Genomic DNA, 23,867 nt, shown 5'->3' with positions numbered 1-23,867 from the left:
CAGATTTATATTACACATTTTTGAGAAGTTTTTTATTAATTTTATACCAAGTTAAGTAAAGGAGTATAACAAATACTGAATTTAAAATATACCAACAAGTATGAAAAATACCAATACCTGTAGAAACAGCTGCTCGCCTTACAGCACTGCCCGTGCTGTTAAGCGCAAAATGTTAGACCAATTAAACCCAGGTTATTTTTTGTCATTCATTTTCAACGTTCGCTCGCTCGTCTGATTTTCTTTTTATAAAAAATTTCAAACATATACACATGTTTATAAATATAATGTAGTGCAACACATATATGTATAATATAGCTAAATACCAAGTGCAATCCCCCGAAAGATAACTTCAAATGGCAATCTAATTTACGTAAAGAAAAGAGACAAAAAAGAAACGGCGCGTGTGAAATTTTTTCAAGCAAGGAGAGAAGTTGGAGCAACAAAAAAAGAAGAGAGAAAAAATACAACAACAACACACAAAGTAGGCCAACAACAGCAGCAAGAAAAAAGCAAGCAAGCGGCAGCAACAACAACAACAACGGCGAGCGAAAGAAGCAAAAACCTTGTAATTGTGTCAATAAATGTTTTAAATTATATTTCCTTTGGGAAAGGCCAGTGTCTGTGTGTGATTGTGGCCGTGTGTGTGTGTGCGAGACAAGTGAAATTTTCTTTGTTTCCCTGCGGGGGAGGAAAAAAAAGAGTCAAGAAATGAAGTTGCCTTGAAACAACAAAAAAACGCTGCCCCAAAAAATTATATATGTACATACGGCTGTGTGAGTGTCTGACTCGATGTCTGCTTGTGTTTGTACGCCTTTGTGTGTGTGTGTGGCAATGAACGTTGAGCAACAACAATAATTTTATTTATTTGGAATTTTTGCTGCGCTGTTTCTGTTTGCTTGCTTTTATCTTTATAAATACCCAGCAAAAAGTAAATGAGTTATGAAATAAAAGTCTCAAGTGGTTGTTTAGCAATGAAAATGTTTAGCCGAAAAACGAAAAGCAACAAAAACAGCGGCTTTAAGGCTGCTGGACAGGTTTCCCACGGCTAAAAAAATGTAAAATACAACAAAAAATAAGGAGCAACACGACAGCGACGACGAAGAAGAAGAAGCAGCAGCAATGCGTGAAACGCGAAAGCAAAGTGAAATTCAAGACAACAACAACAACAAACACAAAAGCGTAGCGGCTAACAGAAACCGTTATTCAACAATTTCTTGAATAAAACAACAAAAGCAACAACAACAAAAGCATACAAGTGAAAGAAGGCACAAAATACTGGTTTACACAAAATAAAAAAAGATAAAGCAAAAGAAAGAAAGCAAAGAGAGAAAAAGTTGCTGCACGAGAAATTTTGTACGTGTATCGTCTCCCCATTTCTATCTCTGCATGTGTGTGTGTGTGTGAAGTAAAGTGAAAAGCAATGCTGCAAGGAATTACAACAGTCGGTTTACAATAAATATATAACAGTAAACGGGATTAAGGGCCACAACAGAGAGGAGAAACTAAAGCGAATTACTGGAACATCTCAAGGTGAGTAAAAGCCAAACCGCATTTTCGGATGCGTTTTCCTAAAAGTGCGTGCTTTAATTAAGCTGTTGCTATGTCTTATTTCTTATTGGATGTACATATGTATGTAAGTGCTGGCATAACCAAAAAACAAAGGCGTTAAATTGAGGGACAGAGGGGGATAGCATGCTGTTTCACTTTTTCGGGAGCATGCGAAATGTCTACAGGTGGCTTATTTACAGTTACTTTCTTGATAACAGCTGCTGGGTCTTCTCATCTTTCTTTTTCCATTCTCCCTGCACAAAGCTCTTCTTAAAAGCCTCTCACGCTCGTCAAAGAATTTCGGGGTTTCTAAGTCTAATCGCCATCTAATTAACGGTAAAAGCCAGTGCTCAATGAAAACGATTATCTGGGATTGTTAGAGAATTGTTTTCTTGTCATTCAATTGAAGATATAACACAATAAACTAAGATACTCATTTTTATGTGTACTTAAAAATACGAAATTAGTAATAATTCATAAAACTCAAACTGTTCAGATAGTCACTTAGTTATACTAAACGATCAATCAAGAATATTTTAAAGATTAATAAAAATGAAAAATGTTTTGGTTACGAATAATTAGTTAAACAAATAAATACTAAAGTTAGGCTGTATGACCAAATATAGTTACAATTGATGTTCTGCAGTTCATCCTATAATTTGTTGGCCAAAATTATGGATTGAAGATTTTGAGTTATAGAACATATTAAATTAGGAAATATAGAGGGTTACTCAAAAACTTTATTGCCAATTAAATTCTCATACTTATAAAGATGTTGGGTTTGAAAGAATTCAAGCTACGAAATATTGGTCCAAATTATAAAGCTAAGCAATTTCTAATATTAAATAAACGTGTTTTGCGCAAGTTTTCATAAAATCGCAAATTGGTCATTCGTTGACCGAATTTGTTTACATAAATTCTAAATGACTACCCATTTACAAATAATTGTTTCTTGAACTATTTACATGAGTAACTGGTTGTCATGGATACACGACATGGGATGTTTAATGACCTTAACATTCTACGGAATTATATTTTAAGCAACCCAGATGCATCGTGCATTCCCAATGCCTATGTTTGCATAGCTCGATCAAATAGTTGGAATAGCCCCAGTTCTGCGGATTCGCTGACCGCTCCAAGTCACGTTTCTCTGTTCAAGTTGTTATCAGCTTGTAAACCGATACTAGGGCAAATATATGTGTTTTATTTATTTCCCTCTTGAAAATAGTGCAGTGGATTCATTAATTAACCAAAGCAAACATAACATGGGGTAGGGAGTTAGCTACTTAATGTGTAGTAAACATGATCATGGATTTATTCAAAGTAAAGCTGCCTTTAATAGTTTAAAATTTAACCAGATGTGCAACGGTGGAAACTGTAGCTACAAAAATATGAAACTTAATTATAAAAACTAAACAGTTAATGGAGCAACGGAAAAATGATATTTATAATGTATGCAAGAAACTACTTCCCCCATTCAGCGCACTACGATTTCTGATGCACCCCCGATAGAATTATTTTACTTTAATTTAAAAAAAACAAACCGGTATCTTTATCAAGTGATTAAGTAACCCTATTTAAAAAGTAAACAACTGACCTGCTAGTACGAAAATCAATATATCAAATTCAGAACCTTTAACGTCGATTTTCGTTTGTGGGTAGGTTGTACACAGTCCATTTTATCGATGTTACGATGTTGTGCTATTGTGTTTCCTTGTTTTTTGGCTAATCTGTAAAACGAAATAGGTCGGAACCGTTTACAGAAACTGATAACGCCCCAAAAACAATAAAAACGCTTACAATGTTTGGCCTACCATCATTCGATTTGTTGATAAATGGTTTCAAATGGAAATAGAAGACCGAGTATAGAGCGATTGAACTGTTTGCTCTGTACAGCTGTGCGCGATTCGTTAAGGTTGATAATTAGTTGTAGTCAATCCGACCCGCCCCTCTACCCCCCTATACTTTACCTATCTACGCCTATTGTACGCTTAAACGGTTTCTGTTTTATGTGCTGTTCTTTCCCTCGTTGTTGCTTTTTGCTAAAAGCAAAAAGCGTTTAACCGGTTTGTTTCGAAACAAACAGAGAAAACCGAAAACAGAACAAGCCAAGATTATGGTGTGTGTGTAAGTTGGCTCTGATGAATAACGTTAACTTTGAAGAAATATCTGTTGGATTTTGTATCTCGTGTGGAAGCTGGCTAAATCGGATGGGAATGGCTATGAGCGGATGGCACTCACGGGAAAAATGTTGACACCTTCGTTACTGAGCAAACAACATTCTCTTGCAGAAGTTCCTAATTAAACGAGTTTGTTATTAAGTTTTTAACAAGACAACTTACAATTGCAATTGTTTGTTAAATATTAAAAGCCATGATAAACCCACTTAAAACTTTCCTTTTCTAATATGTATAAGTAAACATTTTGTTTTCACTCATTTGAATACTTTTATTATACATATAAGACTGAATTAAAGTCAAATATCTTGGCACTTTAAACCTTATCTCTCTGATAGCCTATCAACTAATTTCATTGTTGCATGAAATTAAGAACTTATAATGGTATCAAGTTTCAGCCAAATCGACTTTCCGGGATTATACTACAATTATTTATCAATAAATTTGAAATACCTATATGTATTTGCTATAAATAGAACCAAAGTGAATGAATTTTTTGTGTATAAGAAAGCCAAGCAAGTTTAGAACGTGTTTTGAATATAAATCTGCTTCAGTCACGCAGCCTTTGTCAATAAAATTTCACCGAGACTCCGAATGTTTTATGGCTAGCTTCACCGGCTTACCGAAATTTACTGAGATAAGAACTTTTTCGCCTTTAAACTCCCATCGTTTTGAACTTCGGTCTGAAAACTTTGTGGGGGCCGTAGAAGTGCTCATAAATTCAAGTTGAAACCCCTTCTATTTGCTGCTTCATTTCACCTATCACATGGCTGCACCTCCGCCTCCGAAATGGTTTTCCACACAGTTTCCCTTCGCTTTTTTGTGTACTTTTTTTAAAAAGCAACTATAAATTTACTTTGTCTGCCCTTTTTGCCAGCTTTTGTTTACTTGGTTTATTTTTAGTGAGCGCATAGATACACACACATATCTAACAATTCACCAACTCATTTGCTGACTAGACAAAATTGGAAAATAAATACAAAAATCACTTAAACTTCCCCCATTTCGCTGTCATATTCAGATTTCAGCCAGGAAACCTTACGTTTTCACTGTATGCAATATCATTTCACAAACAATTGTGTGACTCAACGGGAAAATATTTTTATTCAGTTTTTTGGCTCTCCAAGTTGGCCACTTTCTGTTAGAGTCTCGAATTGCCTGCCAAACTTGTTGTTCTCATTTTGCTGGGATTACATTGTGTTCTGTGCAATTTGACACCTGTTGGAGGGTGAAATGAATTTTGAAGTTGCAAAACTCCGTTTACAAAGTTGAATGAATGCGATATGAAAACAAACAACAAATTAAGGTAAATGAACCTTTTCAATGAAGTATTTAAATTGGAATCAACAGTGTTTATTTAATACATTTAATTAAAACTCGTTTAAATACTGATTGTTTATGAATGCTTTATAAAGGGAATAAATTTCCGTTTATTACTTTTTTATGGATAAATTAAAATACAACATGAATAAAAAATGTAATTTAAGTTATTAAAAGCAATCTTCCTTAGTTTAAAGTTCAATTTTCTTTCACTGGAAATTATGAAAAAGATTTATCTTCAAAAATGCTAGCAAATATTTTAAAGATAATATATATATATTTAAGTTCTTCTTCAAAAACGGGTTTTCCACGCTCAAAAACTTTCCGAAACACTTGAGATAATCACATACACCATGTTATTTGCCTTTGGTTTAAGATGAAATAATAATAAATTTCACTACGCCACTTTCTAAACACCGAGTTTAAGAAACCACAGCTACATTTTTCACAAATGTTCCTAATAATATAGTATTAAGTGTTAAATGCGATAAAGTATTTTAACAATAATGAGCTTTTCTATTAAATTTAGAAATTGTCAAATGATTTTCCAAGCCAAATCCGTTTGTCACTCAACAAAAAACATCTCATTGCCTCCGTTATTATTTTATTTTTCTTCGCTGATTGTGGTTATTCCCATGCAATTTCATAATTTTCCTGATTAGTTTGTTAAGTAGAAAGCAGAACGGAACTGAAGTAACACTAATGACAATAATCAGAACACATGCGAGTGAGCGGTGCAATGCAAATGGAATTTGTGTCACTCGTTTAGCGTGATCTAATTTCATATAATGCCGTTTGTTACCTTATAAATTGAATCGAATGGAAATGAGAAAATTGGAACGGTACTAGGTGTGAAATTTGGGTTAATTTATTGCGATTCATTTGAATAAATGTGGAATATTTTATGGTAAATTATAAGTACTTTTTATGTCTCTCACAGGGCTTTTAAGACATGTAAAGTTCAGTGAAGTTCTTTATTTTGTTTTTAAAATACTTGAGACGTTATCTGAGTCACACGATTATTCGAATTATAGTAAAAATTGTATCATATTGTATAAGAGGATGTGTTTTATTGTTATAAATTTAATTTTATAATAATAAAAGAGAATGCTCACTCTTTTCTGTTATGCTAATTATAACAGCTACTTTAATATTGATGACTCAAAAATATTTTAAATTGTATTTGTATGTGATGTATTAGTCATAAACGTTTTACGTATTCTTAGATATTCATCTGAAAATAAGCGGATAATGACTTTTTTACATATCTATGTATATTTAAATCATTGTTTTGAGTCACTAAGTATATGTACACGCCTAAAAAGCATTATTTCTATGTTTTAATATCTTTTTAAATTAATTGTTAGGTCTCAACTTACTTTTTTAAAAAGAATAGCGTAAAATCTTATAGATTTATAAACCATTAAGGGAATTGATACAGTATAATCTCTTAAAAACTTATATAAAACTTTAGAAAGTTCTTTACTTTTTAGTACATGGGTTTCCATAGGTTTGATTTTCTTTCCTTTCCTAAACTTTCCTTACCAATTTCAACTCTTCCACTCATATAATCGTATCTTCATTTCTGTTATCTTTTTCGCTTTTTCTCTTCCTCTTGCAGGTATTGCACAAACTCATAATTTTAAGCAATTAAATCATTGTATGACAAATTGACTTCAAAAAGGAATGAAAAAGTGCCAGCAACAATAAAACAATTACAGCAACGATGAAAAAGCCATGCATACATATGTACATACATTGTACATACTACAACAAAACGAAACTTGCGGCAATGAAAACGCAACAACAATTGCAAATAAAATGCTAATAAATTGAAATGAAATTAACAAAAACAACAAGGGAAGCACGACAACTGCTGGTTGTTGTTGTTCTTCTCCTTCTTCTTCTGTCTGTTGTTGTTGTCCGGTGAGAAAGAGAGAGCGCGAAAAAAAACGTGTGCACATTAGAAAGGGTGGGGGGAGGGGGAAGTGGGAGGGAGAGGGCGGCAGTCGTTGACATTGTTGTTATCTTAAATTGTCCCGCTTACTTGCTGTTTTGTTGTTGTTATTGCTGTACTTGCTGTTGTTTCCTTAGCTTCTGTTTATTTGATTTTGTCATCATCTTAATGCAAACAGCGAGTGTGCGAGGGAGATAGTGCCACGTCAACGGGGTCGCTCCGTCCTTGTCTCGCCCCGCGTTTTATGTGTATTACAACATTTTTTGCGGCGGCGACATAAATTCTATAGATACAGATACAAGCGTACTTCGAGATACAGATACAAAAAAAAAGAGTACACAAACAGATACAGATACAACAGCGATTCACTCACTAATTTATGTGTGCGTTGTTGGCCCCCAAAGGCGTACAACAACAACAACAACAATGGCGAGGAGAAAATATCTCAATGATCATGGGTTCTCTGCCATCATTATCATAATTATTTGGACGATCATCTGCTCGATTTTTGGCACTCGTTTTCATTCTCCCTCAGCTCACACAAAAGTATCTCAACGCCTCAACTTTTCATCTTTATATGCAAATACATTTCAAACAAAACTTCTGTTCGGTATTCACGGTGAGCCCTCTGAGTTAAAAAACTTTTGAATGTCACAGTGAACACATTCCATGTGGCAAAAACAATTCGATTTAGTATGTTTATTGCATCGAGTGTGTGCTGTTTTATTCATAAATCAATCGAAATGATCAGGTTTAAGTATTTATTTATATTTAATAGACATATTTAAGACCGAGAATTCTCTAATATTTAATTTAATACTTGTTGTTTTTTATAGGTGTGAATATTTTTAGTACTCTTATATGCATGTATATTTGTTTAATTCATTTTATTAACAAAGCCTTTTCTGGCTAAAACCGGTTTAATAAAAATAACATGTTTGATTGAATATGCGTATCACACAAATATTAGTTATTAAAGTTAATAATATATCTCAGTTTTTATAGTAAAGTATTTATTAAGTCAGGAGAAATTCCAATTGAGTTAGCTGGAAATATTTTTGCATTGCAATGTGTTCTTAAAAGGTAATAAATTCTGATTTCATCTGCGAAGAACCTGGGGTTCCCATAAATTCTTTTGAAATCAAGGTAAATATGTGGATCTGGGAACTATTTGTAAAGTCGGGCTTTAGAAAATATAAATTTTAAGTTGCTCCGCAAATTTGCACATTATAATTGCTGTGGGTTGAAAATTATAAACATAAAATAGATTAAAATGCGCGAAAGTTAATTAAAAACACAGTTCAGGAATAAATTAAAATTTAAGTAGGTTATACTAAAGGTATTAACGTAAATGGCCTTGTTTTGCTTTTATTTTTTTTGTGCCGATTAGCTCATGCAAACATCTTAGCTTATCTAACTTTTGTTTGTTCTAGCAAAACATAGTTACTCACTAAAAACAATAAAATGTACATGATTCTTGCTATTTTTACGTACATATACAGCAAAGTTATAAAGGAAACATTTTGGACAAAACATACAAGAAATCAAAAACCAATTTACTTTTAAAACTTAATAATAATTTATGATCTGTACTCTCGATACGGAAAGTGAAATTGTACTCGAGGTCAGAAAATATAAATGTTAGTTAGCTTTTTTGTTTGTTAGCTTTTTGTAGTACAAACATGTCGGCACGTTTTTGATTGCTTTATCATTTTAATTTTCTTGCTAATTAGATTTATTTCTGTGGAAAATTCTTATTTATCAACTTATTTCAATCCAATAAAGAAGTTTTTTTTTATTCTACAGCAAACAATACATTTCAACTTCAAGAAATGCAGTGAACGGTAATTCTGAATAATTTTTAAAGAAACAACAAGTTGCATATAAATAGTAAATATTATGTAGTTTTAGTGTTGATTAGTTATATTTAAATATATTTATAACCCCAAAAATTTTTACATGAATCCATTTTGTCACACAAAACAAACAAACATATGTACAACGCATAAAAGTAGATTAAATTCTGCGAAAACGTTATCACGAGCTGAAAAAAAGAAAAATAAATACTTACTCCACAAGTACCAATGATTATAAAAACAAATATTTCAAGTACATAAATACAAACTACATTGAAAAGTGAATTTAAAAGTAAATGAGATTATATTAACTAAAAACCGAGCGTTTATCCAAAATCTGAAGCCGATTTCCACGACTTTTTGTACAGATTTGTATGTTTTCCACCCGAAATTTACGCCACAGTACAAAGTTTCAATCGAGGTGGCGGGCACAACCAAATGAATTAAATACATACAGATGCATAATAAAGTAAAAAAGCGAATTCGGGAGAACGTTAGCCCGTGGCCACAGTTTGTAGATTGTAGAGGTCAAGGCTATAATGCTTTCTATACGTATGGGGCGTTCGTGAGGGTCTGATACGAACGAGCGGCGGAAAAAGTGCAAATAAATTGTGACGCATTTTTATTTTGTTATTGCAAATGATATAAATACACCGAATGGCAGTGCACACAGTTGGACAAAAGATACAGATACAGATACATGTGTGCCCCACTCAAACGAAATGAAAAACGCTAAATGCGAACGAGAAATGTGAAAAAGAGAAGCCGACGTAAGAGCACAACGAACTTTTGCGAAATGTGAAATTATAAAACAAAGCGCGCGGCGTAGGCAACACCAGAAACAACAACAATAATAAAAAACAGAGGCATTAAACCATCTACATGCATACAGCTGCAGCAAAACCAATACCAAAACCGAATTCCAACGGCAACAGGCTCAACAAATGCCAAATTAAAATGCTAAAAAACAAGCCGCAATGTTTGCTATAGTGTTGACTTGTTTTTGTTTTAGGCACTGTCTCTTTTCAACACTCCAAACTCGAGTTTGTTTGTTTTAAGCCAAGGCCAAGCCGAGGGAATTTTTCACTGCCTCTTCTGTTTTTTGTTTTTTGTTATCTGTATCTTTTTATTTCCAAACACAACCCGCCTGTAAAAATTTAAATTTTGAATTGCAAATATGTACTCAAAACAAAGGCTAAAAGAAAATAAACAACAGAGGGAGAAAAGATAAGGGAAAACGCGAATGAAGTGAAATGTTTGCCTAAACACGAAGGGGAAAGCTTGATAGTTGATTAGGATAGATTGTGGCTTTTTAATGAGCTACCAAGTTCATTCACTCGGGGAAATCGAAAGGAACTTTTAATCAAATGGGTTAACCTTCAAAAATTAATTGCGTAAAGGTCTTGCAGCGGAACTATATTAAAATTATTATATTTCTGGGTAAACTGGTAATCACTTTTATTTTTTATAGTTTCCTTAAAAAAATCAGTTTCTGTCTAAGTCGAAAACGCAATTTTTGAGTTGATGATGCAGAATTTTGTTTCCTAATATTCTGTAACATCTACAAATTTTCATCATAATTTTAATACATAGAGCTTTAAAAGTTTGGTACCTTTGCTAACGGACATACGACACTTGAAAACCTTAAATGCGCTTATCTCTGAATTCTTTTTTTGACATGTCATTCTGTTAGTAAATGAGCGATTTGTAATTGATAATATTAACAAAAAATTGAATAACTTTCTTTTAATATATATGTATGTATGTATGGACAGTTTTTAATTCCTAACTTTTTGTTTTTATTGGCCTCCAAGTTTAACTTGGCCTCGAAGCGTTTGGTTATTTGGGCCTTGAGTTCGTTGGGATGGTTGGGGGTAATGATTTAAACCATGTTTTATGTTTCAATCATCGTAAAGCTGATTGCGAACATAATTGCTTAAGATTAATAAATCATTCAGTTTAAAAGTGATCTAAGTGGTTTTAAAAATGTGTAGGTCCCAAACAAAGAATTTATGTAAAATAAGAATATTTTAAACTTGCAGTGGATATCGTTTTTCGTATTTGCTTATCACATCAATCATACACCATAATTAGAACAGACAATTGCTTAAAGCTAATGAATGATAGAATGTCGAACTTATTGGTTTTTAAAAATGTATTTAACCCTAAGTTTATATCGTTTTTTCATATTTGCTTATGTGCTAGGAAACCAATTAAAACTGTTGATTATAAAAAGGAAAAACAATCAATTTGCACCATTTTAGAATCGTTTAAAACATGCCATTCGATTATTTATAGCTGTAGTTTATGCTGCCTTAAACAAATTAACAGGTCTGGCCAACTTGAAAAGATACAGATGTACATACATTTTAGGTATTAGCTTCATATAGAAAATGACAATTAACAATGTCGAACACGCCCACAACACAACAACAACAACACAAACCAATTTCGTTAAATAACTTTTGACGCGCTCCGTCAGCTTTTTGTGCGCAAATCGAAAAAGATTTCTTGTTTTGTCTCTGTTAACTATTTGTTTTCTTCTATTTTTATTTCAGTATTTGTTTTTGTTTATAATAGATGTGATTGTGGGGGCCTTTCGCCCAGAGCTATGGGTTTTCGCTTATTCACGCTAATGTTTTTATCTCTGTCGTAATTTCGTATAAATGGTTGTTCTAGCCATTATCTCTCTATTTGTTTATGTACTTGTTAATCAGGCAACACGTGAGTATAGTGTTAGTTTTGGGGTCGGTCAGTCCGTTGGTAATCCCCCATAATTGATAACGCGTTGAAGGTGCTCATAAGAATTGAGGACTTTGGATTGATTATTCTTTTAATTTTCACTGTTGCTCTGGGAGCGGTTTTCACGAAAATTGAAAAATGCGAATGAACTTGGAGGGGTAGATAGATCCACGGGCAGCCTTATCGCTATAGCATATGGTTGAAACTCGAAATTCCGCTCTGAACACGAGCCGACGAACTGCAAGAGAACTCGAGGCGGCTTATCTGTCACTTTTTTATAGCTTGCAGCAATTTTAATTTTTAATTATGAGCAGACAACTTGAAATCACAATTGATTGGGTTGAACCTTAAGATTATACAATTTTACTAGAAGTTTAACCTTATTAAATTGATTTAAGTTTAAATATTTTGAAATTTACTTGCCAAACTTTAAGAATTATTAGCCAAAATAAAAACCAAATTTGTAACTAATTATGTAATTTTTGTTTCTGAGAATAAAATAGATTTCGGATTTCATATAGTTATCTTTGTATTAAATACATTTTAGTTTTTGACACATCTAAACCCCAAGACACAAAGAATTTTTTCAGGTCGAACACTTTTGAGTTAATCCCAATCCAAATTTGTGTCCAATTTCTCTTAGTTTCGCCATAAATGAATCATTTTGGGGCATTTTGTGCTGTGCTCGGTTCATTGGAAAGTCAGTTTATTTTCGTGCACGTTCTTTAGAAAGTCGTTGAACTGTTTGCATTTCCCTCTCGCCACCACTCTCCCTTGCCCTCGTAATTTCTCTCTTTCTCCCACGAATTACTTTGTAAAAGGCAAACAGATCTTTTAAGTTTATTTGTTTTTAGCAATTTCATCATCATGTGGAATTTGTTCAAATTAGAATGAGTATCTTGTCGACTTGAACTTTTACAGCCACAATAAATACTGTGAAAATGACAAACAAAACCCCAAGAAGATTAAACTTTGACTTTGGCATATTTCCTGAAACATATACGTAATTACATAAATGTTCTTTTTATGTTCTCGTAATGGGCTAAGATAAATGCTTGGTTCATTCAACAAACAATAAATTAGAGACTTTGAGATTGAAAGCTTAAGGAAAGAATTTATATTAAAGAATATAAAAAAGAATGGATGGTCTGTAATGATATATTAATAGTTTTAAGTGTTATATTCTTGTTGTTACTCAATTAATTTGCTATTTTTCAAAGGCTCGTGTGATTTGTAACCAGATGGTTAATACATTTTTGTCTTAAAATAGCTGATTCTGCTCCGTTATAGCATATGTCATCATAACCAAGTGATCAAAATTAATTTAAAATTAAGCAAATTAACACAATATTAGTGTCTTTTATATTTATTTGTACCATATTATGTTGTTTCTAATGCATTTCATTTGAAGATTATTTAATCGTTTTTATATTAAGGGTAATACTTTGATTACAACTATTATAAGCGTTTGAATTATATTATGCTCTAAATTAAGTGATGAGTATATTTCGCAATCATTAATTAGTGGTTTGTAATTTATTTCAGGCCCCCACCATGGAACCCAACCGACATCACGAATATCAGACACATCATCAGCCGCATCCGTCGATGCAGCACCACCCAACGCATCCACATCACCAGCAAGCGCATCACCAACCACCGCACCACCCACAGCAACCGATCCACCAGCATCACCCACCGCCTCCTCAGCAGCAGCAGCAGCAACAACCACCACCGCCGCAGCAGATCCACCAACAGCAGCATCCACATCACTACCAGCAGCTGCACCACCACCCCACGAGCTCCACAGCGGTTGGCAGTTCCTCCTCCGCCAGCTATGGCAATCACCATCCGCAGCATCACACCACAGCCTTGGCCGAGGATCAGCGATCCCGGACGGGGATGTACATGGGCAGAAGCAGTCAGCCTGGCTTGCCACCACCTTCGCATCCGCCGGCACAGGGATCAGGCCCATCTGGTCCCAGTGGCAGCGATCCCCATATGCAGTACTACACCTCGAACCAAAATTTGGCGCTGAAGAAGATGCCCGATCCGCATCCCAGTTGGAGCTACAAGAGCCAAGCTGTTCCGGCTCCAGCTTCGGCGCCCGGTTTGCGGCAGCATGGGAATCCCGGCTTGTATCAAACAGGTAGCACTGCCTACTGGCCGCCACCGGATGAGCAGATGCATCACCAGCAGCCGTCCAGGTATGCCTATGGGAAGCCGGGAGGCCCCATAACAGGATCGAGACCCATGCCGGGACCCCTGCCAAACAGTCAGAGATACTACAGCGAGGACATCAAGTACTCCACAGTACCTGCCGCCTCCAAGGTGGTCACCTACGCACCACCAGCCAGCTCCTCGCAGCCACAGCCACCGCCACCCACCTCCAGCTCGTCCGCCAACTCATCATCCGTCCGCCACTATGAACTCGAACATGTGGTTAATCCTAGTAACCCTAGCAACGAGCACCAGCAACCAAGTCCCAACTACGGCAGAAAGTGTCCGCCGCACTACGAAACTCCGCCGGAGCAGAGGAGTGCCGGGGCCACGCCCAATTCGACGGGCACGCCCACATCCACATCGCACCACCAGAGCCTGTACATCCCGATGCCGACATTTAGTACGGAAAAGTTTCAAACCACCGTACACAATGCGATCGAGAAATACGTGAGGGAAACTCCCGGACCCAGTTTGGAGTATCCCAGAGGTGGTGCAGCAGCTGGTGTAGGAGCTGCCGGTGGAGCAGCCTATGGCCGAACCGGTTACTACAATCAGCAGCCGGTGAAGAACTCCAAAACAGCTCCGCCTGCTCCACAAACTGCCACCTCTAGCTATGTGAAGATGGAACCAGAGCACGCTCTTACCGGCAGCTTGCCCCAACCCACGAGATCCTCGCTTTATCACAATCCCTACAACGTGGAGAGCAGGGAAAGGGACTCCTCGCCGGCTATGGCCACTGTGCCGGCACCACATGGATATCCAACCAAGTATGGAAAGCTGATACAGCAGCAACATGCCGGCGGAGTGGGAACGGCTAGCTCTGCGCCCTATTCAAGTTACTACCATCAGGGAACTCCCTCGCCAGCGGCGGGAGCAGTGGCTTCGCCCACGCCAGCACCAGCACCGCCGCCTGCCGGAGCACCGGGAACGGTTATGGGTCCTGGGACGGCACTGGGTGCCGGTATCCCTCCGCACAGTAGTCAACCTGCTCCTGCGCCCATCAACAGTCAGCAACCCGCCTCATCATCTAGCAATGCCAACTACTCCACCCTGCAGGTATATCCTCACGGACCGGATATATGCTACCAAGCAGGAAGTCAATCCCAGGCGCAAAGCCAAAGCCAGAGTCATCCCAATCCCGCCAAAAAACCACCAACCGTAACAAAACCCAACTATCGTGCATTGATCAACGATATGTTGAAAAGGAATACAGCTAGCGAACAGGAACTCAATCTGCAGATCATCAAGAAGACTCTCAATATGGAGCCGCCAGCGAGGAATCATGCCGCACCAAGTAGAGTCATTCAACAGGCTCCTGCACCCGCTCCTCCAGCGGTCTCGTCTGTTCCTCATCCGCCACCGCCACCGATCCATTCACCATTGGATTTATCCATGCGTACGGTCAAGCAGACTGCGGATTCCACGGAGTACAAGTACCAGAGACCCAGCACGGATTACAAGCTACCACAGGCGGGTTTGGGTGGAGGTTTGGGCCTGCCCAGGTTCGACATCACACCCAACTTCTCGGCGGCAACGAGAAGCGGAGCACCCACGAGTCCGGCGCCAACAGCTGTGATACGACAGGCTCCGGCCTTACCGGCAGCAGCACCTCTTCCACCCACGGTTTCAGTTCCTTCGGTAGCGGCTGCACCGGCCCTGGTAATCAAAACCCTTCAGCAGATGCGTCCTAGTGTGGTGGAAACCAATCCATTTGCCAAGCGACAGCAACAGCTACCGCCAGAAACGAGTATTGTGCAGGTCAATAAGCCTCCGGTGGAACTGATGCCCACACCTTCGCCGAGTCCGCACAACAGCAGCAATCCCAATTACCTGGGCAGGAAACGGCACCTGCAGGAGTATAACCAAGCCGCAGCCAAGCAGGCAAGGTTGGATGCGGAATCTTCAGGATCTCTAGTCCCGGGAGCGCCCCTAATTGCTGCTCCCACATCCGTGGTTGTAGTAGCTCCAGTGCCTGTGATTGCTGTCAATGAACAGGCGCTGGCCGCCAAGCGGGAAAGGGAAACGCAACCCGTGGGCGTACCAGAATCTTCCTCTTCCGCCAATACAGTTCCCAAGGTGGAACCCCGGATTCGCACCAAGGCCGAGCTCAAGGGTTTCACATTCACGCCACCTGTGCTGGTCACCTCAACCACCAATGCTTCCAGTACAATCTCACCACCCAGGACGCCACCTAACCAGGTTACTAATCACATACAAATTAAGCTAGAACCCGCGCCACCAAAGGCGGCAGATTTGGGTCTAGAGGAGGAACTCAGTTTGGGTAACCTGATGGACTGGGGCAGTACGTGCAATAATCTCGTCGAGCAATTACTCAGCAAGGTGGTGGTGCCACCTGCGTTACCAGTCAGCACCGGCATCAAACTGGAGCTCAGTGAAGATGACCTGCCAGTGGCGCGCATTCTGAAGAGGCAACCTCTGGCAGCAGTTCCTCCCGCTGGAGGAGATGCCGAATCGGCCACCACGCAATTAACCACAACCACCAACGGAATCTCTTCGTCTTTGGGCAATGGCAGTGGCCAGAAGAAGCTCAGCAAAGTGGAGAGGGAGAAGAAGCGTTTGCAGCAGGAGCAAAGGATAGCTGCCCGCTTGGCTCCCAAGGAGGGTGAAAGTAGTTCTTCGGAGAGCGATACCACGGAGCTTCACAAGCGTAACTCCGCCCGGCAGAAGAAACCTCTTCTGCGAAAGGGAAGGGCTAGGCAAAGATCTCCGGAAGCAGCCAGCATCCAGCAGAGCAGCGACGAGGAGCAGGAGAAAGTAAACCAGAGGCTTAGCCGCAGTCAAACCTCCAGCGAGGAAAGTAAAACGAAAGCCACCTCCACAAAAAAGGAAGTGAAAAAGGAGGCGAAGACTCCCAATAACAAGGCCAGCAATAACACCTCTCTGACCAAAACCAGCAAGAAACAATTCGATGCTTCCAGCCAAAACAAACCAAAAGGTGAGGAGAATCCTAAGCAGGAAAGTCAGGAGAGCAGCTCCTCGGAAAGTCACGAGGAAGATGAGGATGAAGACGAGGACGATCAGGAGGAGGAGGAGGAGGATGAAGAACCCGAGGAGGACGACGAAGGGGAACAGGACAAGAAGAAGGAGAAGCGAGTGGGCAGGCGACCAGGGACCACCCTCAAGAAACGCATTGCCCACAAGCTGAACACCATGACCCGCTCCAAACATCGCAAGGAACTGGAGCTCCAGTTGGCCAACAGTAAGGTTCTTCGCAATGACAAGATCATTAGGAACTCCACCACCAAGATTAAGAGGAAGTATGTCCGCAAAGTGGTGGACAGTAAAAAGGAGATGATGGTCACGCGTTTGAGAAATAAGCGTGGTTTGAACTCGGATTTGGGACCACTGAATGGTAGGAACGCCAAGCTGAAGGGCACCAAGGTGGGCAACAGTCCCGGAAAGCCAGCGAAGACATCGCCTCAGCAGCAATTGTACCTGGAAGAGTATCGCTATAAGTTGGCTTTAAAAATTCCCCACCGCCTGATCTCGATTAATAAGCTGAACAAAGTGGCAGCCTCGCTGCCGGACTTGGAACGTCGTGATCTCGGCCAGGAGCTGGCCTGTTTTAAAAGGAATAGACCCAAGACCAAGGCGGCTAGTAAGCAGGATTCCACACCGAAATCCATAATTGATGTGCTCCACTTGAGAGTGACCAATGGCAGTACGGCGAGTACTCAGAGGAAGATCTCCGTCTCGGCTCCCGCCTCCACCAATCTCCAGATCCACAGTGAAACCTCTCAAACTTCGGCCTCCACTTCACTGTACGAGCAGCCCCAGCAGGAACCCACGGACAACCAGTCGCTGGATGATCTCAGCAAGCGGCACTTTAGCATCTTCGATACCAAAGTGCTGCAGAGCAAAACCCGCACAGAAACCAAGCTGCAGAAGCACCGGGAAATCATCCGTGAGATTTTCGTCGGTCCGGAACGTCCGGCCTCGGCTCCGCCAGAATGTGCCCAAGAGGCGGATGCAGGTGATGCCATTAGTTACCAGAAATACGAGGAGTTTCTGCAGCAAATGAACAGCCTTGCCAGTGCCAATGACAACAAGTTGGCCAGGAGATCTCTGATGGAGGATAAGTCTGCCACGGCTCCCCAGTGCCCGCACAAGCGGAAGTATCGTTGCAGGAAGGGCAGCTCGGGTTTCGATTACATACGAAAGAAGAAGCGACCCACACCGACTCAGAATCAGAGTCAGAATCACAACCAAAACCAGAATCAGAGCCAGTCTTCCAGTCAGTTGACACAACATCTTCTGGAACACAATCAGAGTGCGGCGGATGAGCGGTTGGATGATACGGATAGCACCATTGCAGGCAGTTCCCATCTGCCTCCGAAGGTCAAAACCGAGATGGATGTCTGTCGGGAGATCCAGAAGTGGGTGCTCAACAAGGGTGTGGGTCAGAGCACCATGCACAAGGCTGCCCGCCAGGGTTTGATCGATGTGGTGGTCTACTGCCTGGATCATCTGAACATGAACCCGGATCAGAAGGACAACGCCGGCTACACTCCCCTCCACGAGGCGTGCACCCAGGGATGGCTGGAGATCGCCAGGATCCTGCTCCAGTTTGGAGCCAATCACTCGGAGGCGGCTCAATCTGGAATTAGGCCACTGCATGGAGCCATCGAAAATGATCACGAGGAGGTGGTGCGCCTGCTGCTCTCCTATGGCGCCGATCCGTTGCTGGCAACGTACTCAGGTTGGGTTCGGTTGGTTAGCATTTTGGAGTTTGTTCTTACCCACCTTTATCTTTCAGGTCAAACCCCGCTAATGTTAGCTTCAAGCAAGTTGATGCGTGGCATTCTGCGCGCTCACCTCAGCGATGCACAAAGTGCGGCCGCTGACATAAAGCCGATGCGATTCCATGGGCCTTGGGAGATATTTGGTGAGTGGAAAAATGAAAGCCGTATTGCTGAGAGAAGAGTTGCGATGTACTATGCACTAAGGTAGATATTTATTTGTTGGCAAGCCGGTTATTTTAAATAGAATACGCCAAGATAAAGAGAGGTATTTAAAAACGGAATGAAAATTTAGCATATTTCACCTGATATTTTCTACGGTAGTCCGTACTCCTAGAGTATTGAACTCGTCGGAAAGTATGTAAAAGGTAGAGGAAAGCGTTACCGACCCCATAGTTAAATCTAAATAACCATGTCCGCTGTCCGTATGTCCGTTGGAACGCTGAGATCTCGAAAACTATAAATTTTAGGATTAAGTATGCATATTCTAGAGATTCTTACGGAGCACAAGGTTGTTTTAGCAGGGTAGCTCGCGCACGTTTGTGGCGCCCACATTTTCTAAGATTTTGTTTGATTGGTTTTGCACTGTTCCAATCAGACCATTGGTAAATAAGTTTTGACCCTATGCCGTTATTTAGCAAGAACATGTTCTTGGAATTCACAGCCACTTTATAAAAGTAAAGAGTTTAAAATGTAAAGTATGGAAAATGTGAACATTTATGTCCTTAGTCTCTATATATGGTATATTTATTTAGTCGAGACTTTCGTCTATACAGTTCCTTTTAATATAGTACAATCAAAAACTTAAAGCTTACAAATTGAAATCAACATTTTATGGCTCATCTCAGCTTAGTGATGCATTTCTTATTAGTCCACTTACTTATCCAAAAATTATTATCTTGCAGATGCTAAGGAGTATGGTTATGATATATTCGATAGTGTACCAAATACAGCTTGTGATATGAGCAGAGCTCTACGTAGAGAAAGAAAGGAGGCCAAGCAGCAGAGGATGAGCCACAGCAACAGCAACAGCACCAGGAACTCGAATGTCAACGGCAACGACCAGTTACCGGCCAAAAAGGAGGTGCAGGAGCCGGAGGATTTGGACCAGGAGCGGGTGAAAACGATCAAGCAGAATGGGGAGACAAGTGCAACAAAGACTGGATCAGCGACTACGACAACAACGATGGTTAAACTGGAACCAGGAACCGACGAGGATAGCAATAACAATAAGAACAACGACGAGCTAAATGCTAATGTTGAAAATAATTTAGTAACAAGCGTTGTGAATGTCAAGAATGAAGTGAAGAAGGAAGTGGATGCTGAGACAGAAGGGGAACCGGAAGCGAATAGGATTAGTAGGAGTAGGCTAGACGACGATCAGACGGACATCGAGACAATGGATAGTGAATTGAATGGTGATATTTTTGAATTTGAAGAGGCCGATGTGCCCTTGCCACCACTGTACTTGCTCAAAGACGAGGGCAGTGATAAATGGGTACTACTCAACGATTTGTGCAATTTACTTAAAGTTAAATCCAAGGATACGTTGCTCAACAAGGTGAGATTAAAGTGGAAGGGAAAAATGGTGTGGGGTATAAAGGATACACATATTGTTAAAGACTTTCTTTAAGATTAACTCAAGGCTTTATTGCGAAATAAACCTTTACTAAAAGATTGTCAATAGTTCAATTACAATCCTTTTGAATATGACAAAAATTAGAAAAAGGCATTCAAATCGATTTTACTATTATTTTAAACCGCTAATTCTTCAAATTTTAATATATTCTTCTTCTCTTTTCACAGCTCTGTCCGACCAACAGCAACGCGTTGGCCAGTAGTCAGAAGCACCTGCTCCGGGAGTTCAAGATCGATGATTTCCTGGAGAAGGCCACCTGCCTGCAGCTGCTGTGCGCCGGTGAAAAGTTGAACATGTTCAGCTCCTCGAAGGTTGTGCTCATCAAATACAACGACAGTGTGCGGAACTTGTTGGGCGTGAAGACCATTTTAATGAAATTTTAACCGAGATATACATAGCGATAGGACGAGGCATGATCCAGAATAACTTAGAAAATGATGAACAGATGAACCTAGTACTAACTGAACCTAGAGTGTTAAGTGCAAACAAATATGGAAACACTATTAGTACGAATATAATTATAGATTTATATACTATACATATGTATATTTTAGCTGGTAGCTAGTTTTTACTCACACGTCTTTGTCTTTGGAAGATAAAGTCTTTTTTAAAGGAAATTAAATTAGAGCTAATGCAAAGTGATACAAAGGTGCTATACACACTCAAAACGAAGAATAACGGAAATGATTGGAAATTTTAGAGAGAGAATATTGAGAAAATCTGGAATCTTTAGAGATTGGCTGAACCTATGCAATTCAAATGTAGAACAAACGAAAGCAAGAAGTGAAAGGTAGAGAAACGAAAGGAAAATGTATGCCAGCCAAGCAGCTAATAAATCGATATATGCTTACAAATATATCTAGGGATAAAGTGTAATCTATGGTTTTTAAAAAAGCAAACAAATTAGCTAAAGTATAACGTAAATAATAATTATTGTAATAATATTAAAACAGCAACAAAGGCGTATTTATGTATTATGTATTTTTAAATGAAATTATTAACATAATATATGAAATATATGTATACACAATATGATCCAACTATAATGTAAATCAATTTTCAGATAGGTTTGTAATTTTCTATGTAATGTACGTGTGTAAGTTTTGTGCAACTATAAAAGAAAACAACAAAAAAAAACAAAAGAAATTTAACAAAAAACTGATAATGAGAAACAAAATAAATGCAAAGTGAAATTTTGGCAATTTATATCTGTTTTTTGTATTGATCTGTGTCCCAGCCTATATTATCCTAAACCTAAAATATAAGCTGATTTATATTTTGGTATAGTTTTAGCTGTTAAATTAAAAATTAGTAGAAAATTTCACAAAAAAGGAATCAACACTTTTCTTCATGAAGGATTTTGTAACATTTCGAAAACTGCTGTTAAAGGCCTAAATGATCTGCGTGGTAATTACCACTGTATATAAGTCGTTCCCAAAATATATTTATTTATCTTTAGATGAGCATCAACCAGAGCTTTGTCGCGTCTTCCCCAGATTTGTAATATTACTCCGATGCCAACGGATTGGATTCGAGTCTTCAATGCTCTCAACGTCAATCAAAGGTCGTTAGTGTTTCGTGACAAGATTTCCGGCTCTCTTTATATAAAGCCAAAGCCAACTTCTTTAATTTTGTTGATTTAAAACTAAAAATGGGTTTTAAATTAGATGGTAGCTATCGGTCGGACAGATTTTTTGTCCTGATTTGGGTATATAAATTAATAAGATTAGCAAAGTTTCATGTCGCTAACTTGTTCCTATGGAAGCTATAGATATAGATGCCGGATCCTAGCCGTTTTTAAGTTTGATCTACTCGCCCATCTTTTGTGACGATTGCATCAATTTTAAATCGGTAGCTTTCAAACTGAGCTTGCAAACGTTATTGAAGCAAATGGCCGGACGGACTCGTCTATTGATGCTGATCAAGAATATATATACTTTAAAGGGTCGGAAACGTCTAATTCACTGCGGTAAATAATAAAACTCTCCGCAAGGGTATTAAAGCTTGCCCAAGACTCGATAACAGCAAGACTCGAACATTTTTTATAAAACTCTCTTTATAATTATTATTTCTGATGACTCATGAAAACTAAGCCATAAATCATTATAGATGAGTAAAAAAGAAAGTCATCTGTAATGATTACTTGTGTGTTTAATTTTATAAAACTCAAAACGCGGTTGCGGCCATCGAATTAGGAAATTGTACATGATTTAAATTGGTTTTTGTTGGTTTAAACTTGTATGTATTCACTAAGCTCTTTTAAAAATTGTCTTTTTTGTCATAACACTCGATTAAGTTGTGAGACCTTCGAAGTCTTTTCCCTATACCCAACTTAAGATGAGTTTACGGATTGAACTTTATTCGGTCTTGGGTAAAATGAGACGTTCTTTAGTAACAAGTGACCATTTTGCCAATCGACCCAAAGAACTCGTGAACTATTTGACCTGAAGTCCTTGCGAGTAAAATGTAATCAGTTCGATACTAAACTTATTTTTGAATTTTCTAAACGATTCAAACTTCCATTAAAAAGTTCCTAAGTAAGAAATTTGGTACTTTGCCCACAATTTTCTATAAACTGTTACGTGATGGAAGGTTTCCAAGTACGGAGCAGTAAAATCATAGGTAAAATCCCTTCAGATTTTGAAGCGTTTAGTCTTGAGCCAGGAAAGAGTCGGATTTTGTTGACCTGTTTATTCATTGATACTAATTATTACCTGAGTTTTATTTAAATAAAAACATTATTTTAAACATTACCATTATTTCCCATTTTACCTTGTTGAGAGAGGTTTTTCCTTGATAATTATAAGAAATCGGCATAATTGGTCTCAATTCCGCCTCGGTTCACAGCCATCAAGTCCGCCTTCAGCGTCAAAGCCGAAGTGGCTATGCTGGTGGAGACGGTGCAAGTGGAAATCCGCGACCTAGACGAGATGACCACCTGCGAGGAGTTATTACAGGCAGTTTACGCTGAGGAGGAGTGCGACATCCCGGCGGGCGCTGTACCTAGGTATTCCCAATGCTGCAATGCACACATTGGTGGCAAACTACCCGGGTATATTCACGGAGATATACAACAGGTGTCTCACCCAACGAACCTTCCCCAAAGGCTGGAAGCGTCAAAGGTTGGTGCTTAGCCCAAAACCGGGCAAGGTGAACGACGACGCATCCACATACAGACCCCTATGTATGCTAAATACAACGGGGAAGATATTCGAGCGTATAATCTGCACCCACCTCGAAAAAGAACTCGACCAACTTAGAGCGTTATCGGACCACCAGTTTGGCTTCCGGAGAAAAAGAAGCACCATTGACGCGATCCAAGCGGTCACCCAATTGGCTGCTAACGCAATCGAAGGAGAAAGGTGGCTAGGTGGCTCAAAAGAGTACTTCCTCGTCTGCACCCTGGACGTCAAGAATGCCTTTAAGTCTGCCAACTGGAACCTTGTCCTGCAAGCACTTTATCGCATGGGAATCACGGACTACCTGATCAACCTCGTAGCGGACTACTTCACGGACAGAGTGCTCACATATTCCTCTGATGTCGGAGAGCATGAGTAACCAGGTGACAGGAGGAGTACCTCAAGGCTCAGTCCTGGGCCCGATACTATGAAACGTCATTTACGACTGGATCCTAAGGCAGGTACT

General features: G+C 39.2%; 2 protein-coding genes across 4 annotated transcripts in view; one reads left to right on the top strand and one right to left on the bottom strand.

Moving 5' to 3' along the window:
* The window catches only part of RpL26 (ribosomal protein L26), a 165,931-nt gene that overhangs the window by 106,269 nt on the left and 35,795 nt on the right, over window positions 1-23,867 (bottom strand). The window lies entirely within an intron of this gene.
* On the top strand, window positions 200-21,428 carry LOC108015807 (BCL-6 corepressor-like protein 1). Of its 2 annotated transcripts, XM_065864028.2 has the most exons (6): window positions 200-481; window positions 952-1,530; window positions 13,146-18,543; window positions 18,601-18,729; window positions 19,489-20,144; window positions 20,390-21,428. In XM_065864028.2, exons 3-6 carry the CDS (start codon window positions 13,155-13,157, stop codon window positions 20,603-20,605), a joined length of 6,390 nt encoding a protein of 2,129 aa, XP_065720100.2. In that variant the 5' UTR covers window positions 200-481; window positions 952-1,530; window positions 13,146-13,154; the 3' UTR covers window positions 20,606-21,428. The 2 variants fall into 2 exon arrangements, with proteins under 2 accessions (XP_065720100.2, XP_036670567.3); XM_036814672.3 differs by having other exon boundaries at window positions 200-1,530.

The sequence above is a fragment of the Drosophila suzukii genome, chromosome 3 (assembly GCF_043229965.1).
Source record: "Drosophila suzukii chromosome 3, CBGP_Dsuzu_IsoJpt1.0, whole genome shotgun sequence".
Classification (NCBI taxonomy): Eukaryota; Metazoa; Arthropoda; class Insecta; order Diptera; family Drosophilidae; genus Drosophila; species Drosophila suzukii.
The sequence above is the reverse complement of the archived record's forward strand: the minus strand, read 5'-3'. Positions and strand labels throughout refer to the sequence as shown.

What these genes read in the sequence shown, in the direction of transcription:
- LOC108015807 (XM_065864028.2), top strand. Translation starts at nt 13,155, where the DNA reads ATGGAACCCAACCGACATCACGAATATCAGACACATCATCAGCCGCAT. An exon ending in TGGGCCTTGGGAGATATTTG is followed by an intron (nt 18,730 to 19,488) that starts GTGAGTGGAAAA and finishes ATTATCTTGCAG; the next exon opens with ATGCTAAGGAGTATGGTTAT. An exon ending in AGGATACGTTGCTCAACAAG is followed by an intron (nt 20,145 to 20,389) that starts GTGAGATTAAAG and finishes CTCTTTTCACAG; the next exon opens with CTCTGTCCGACCAACAGCAA.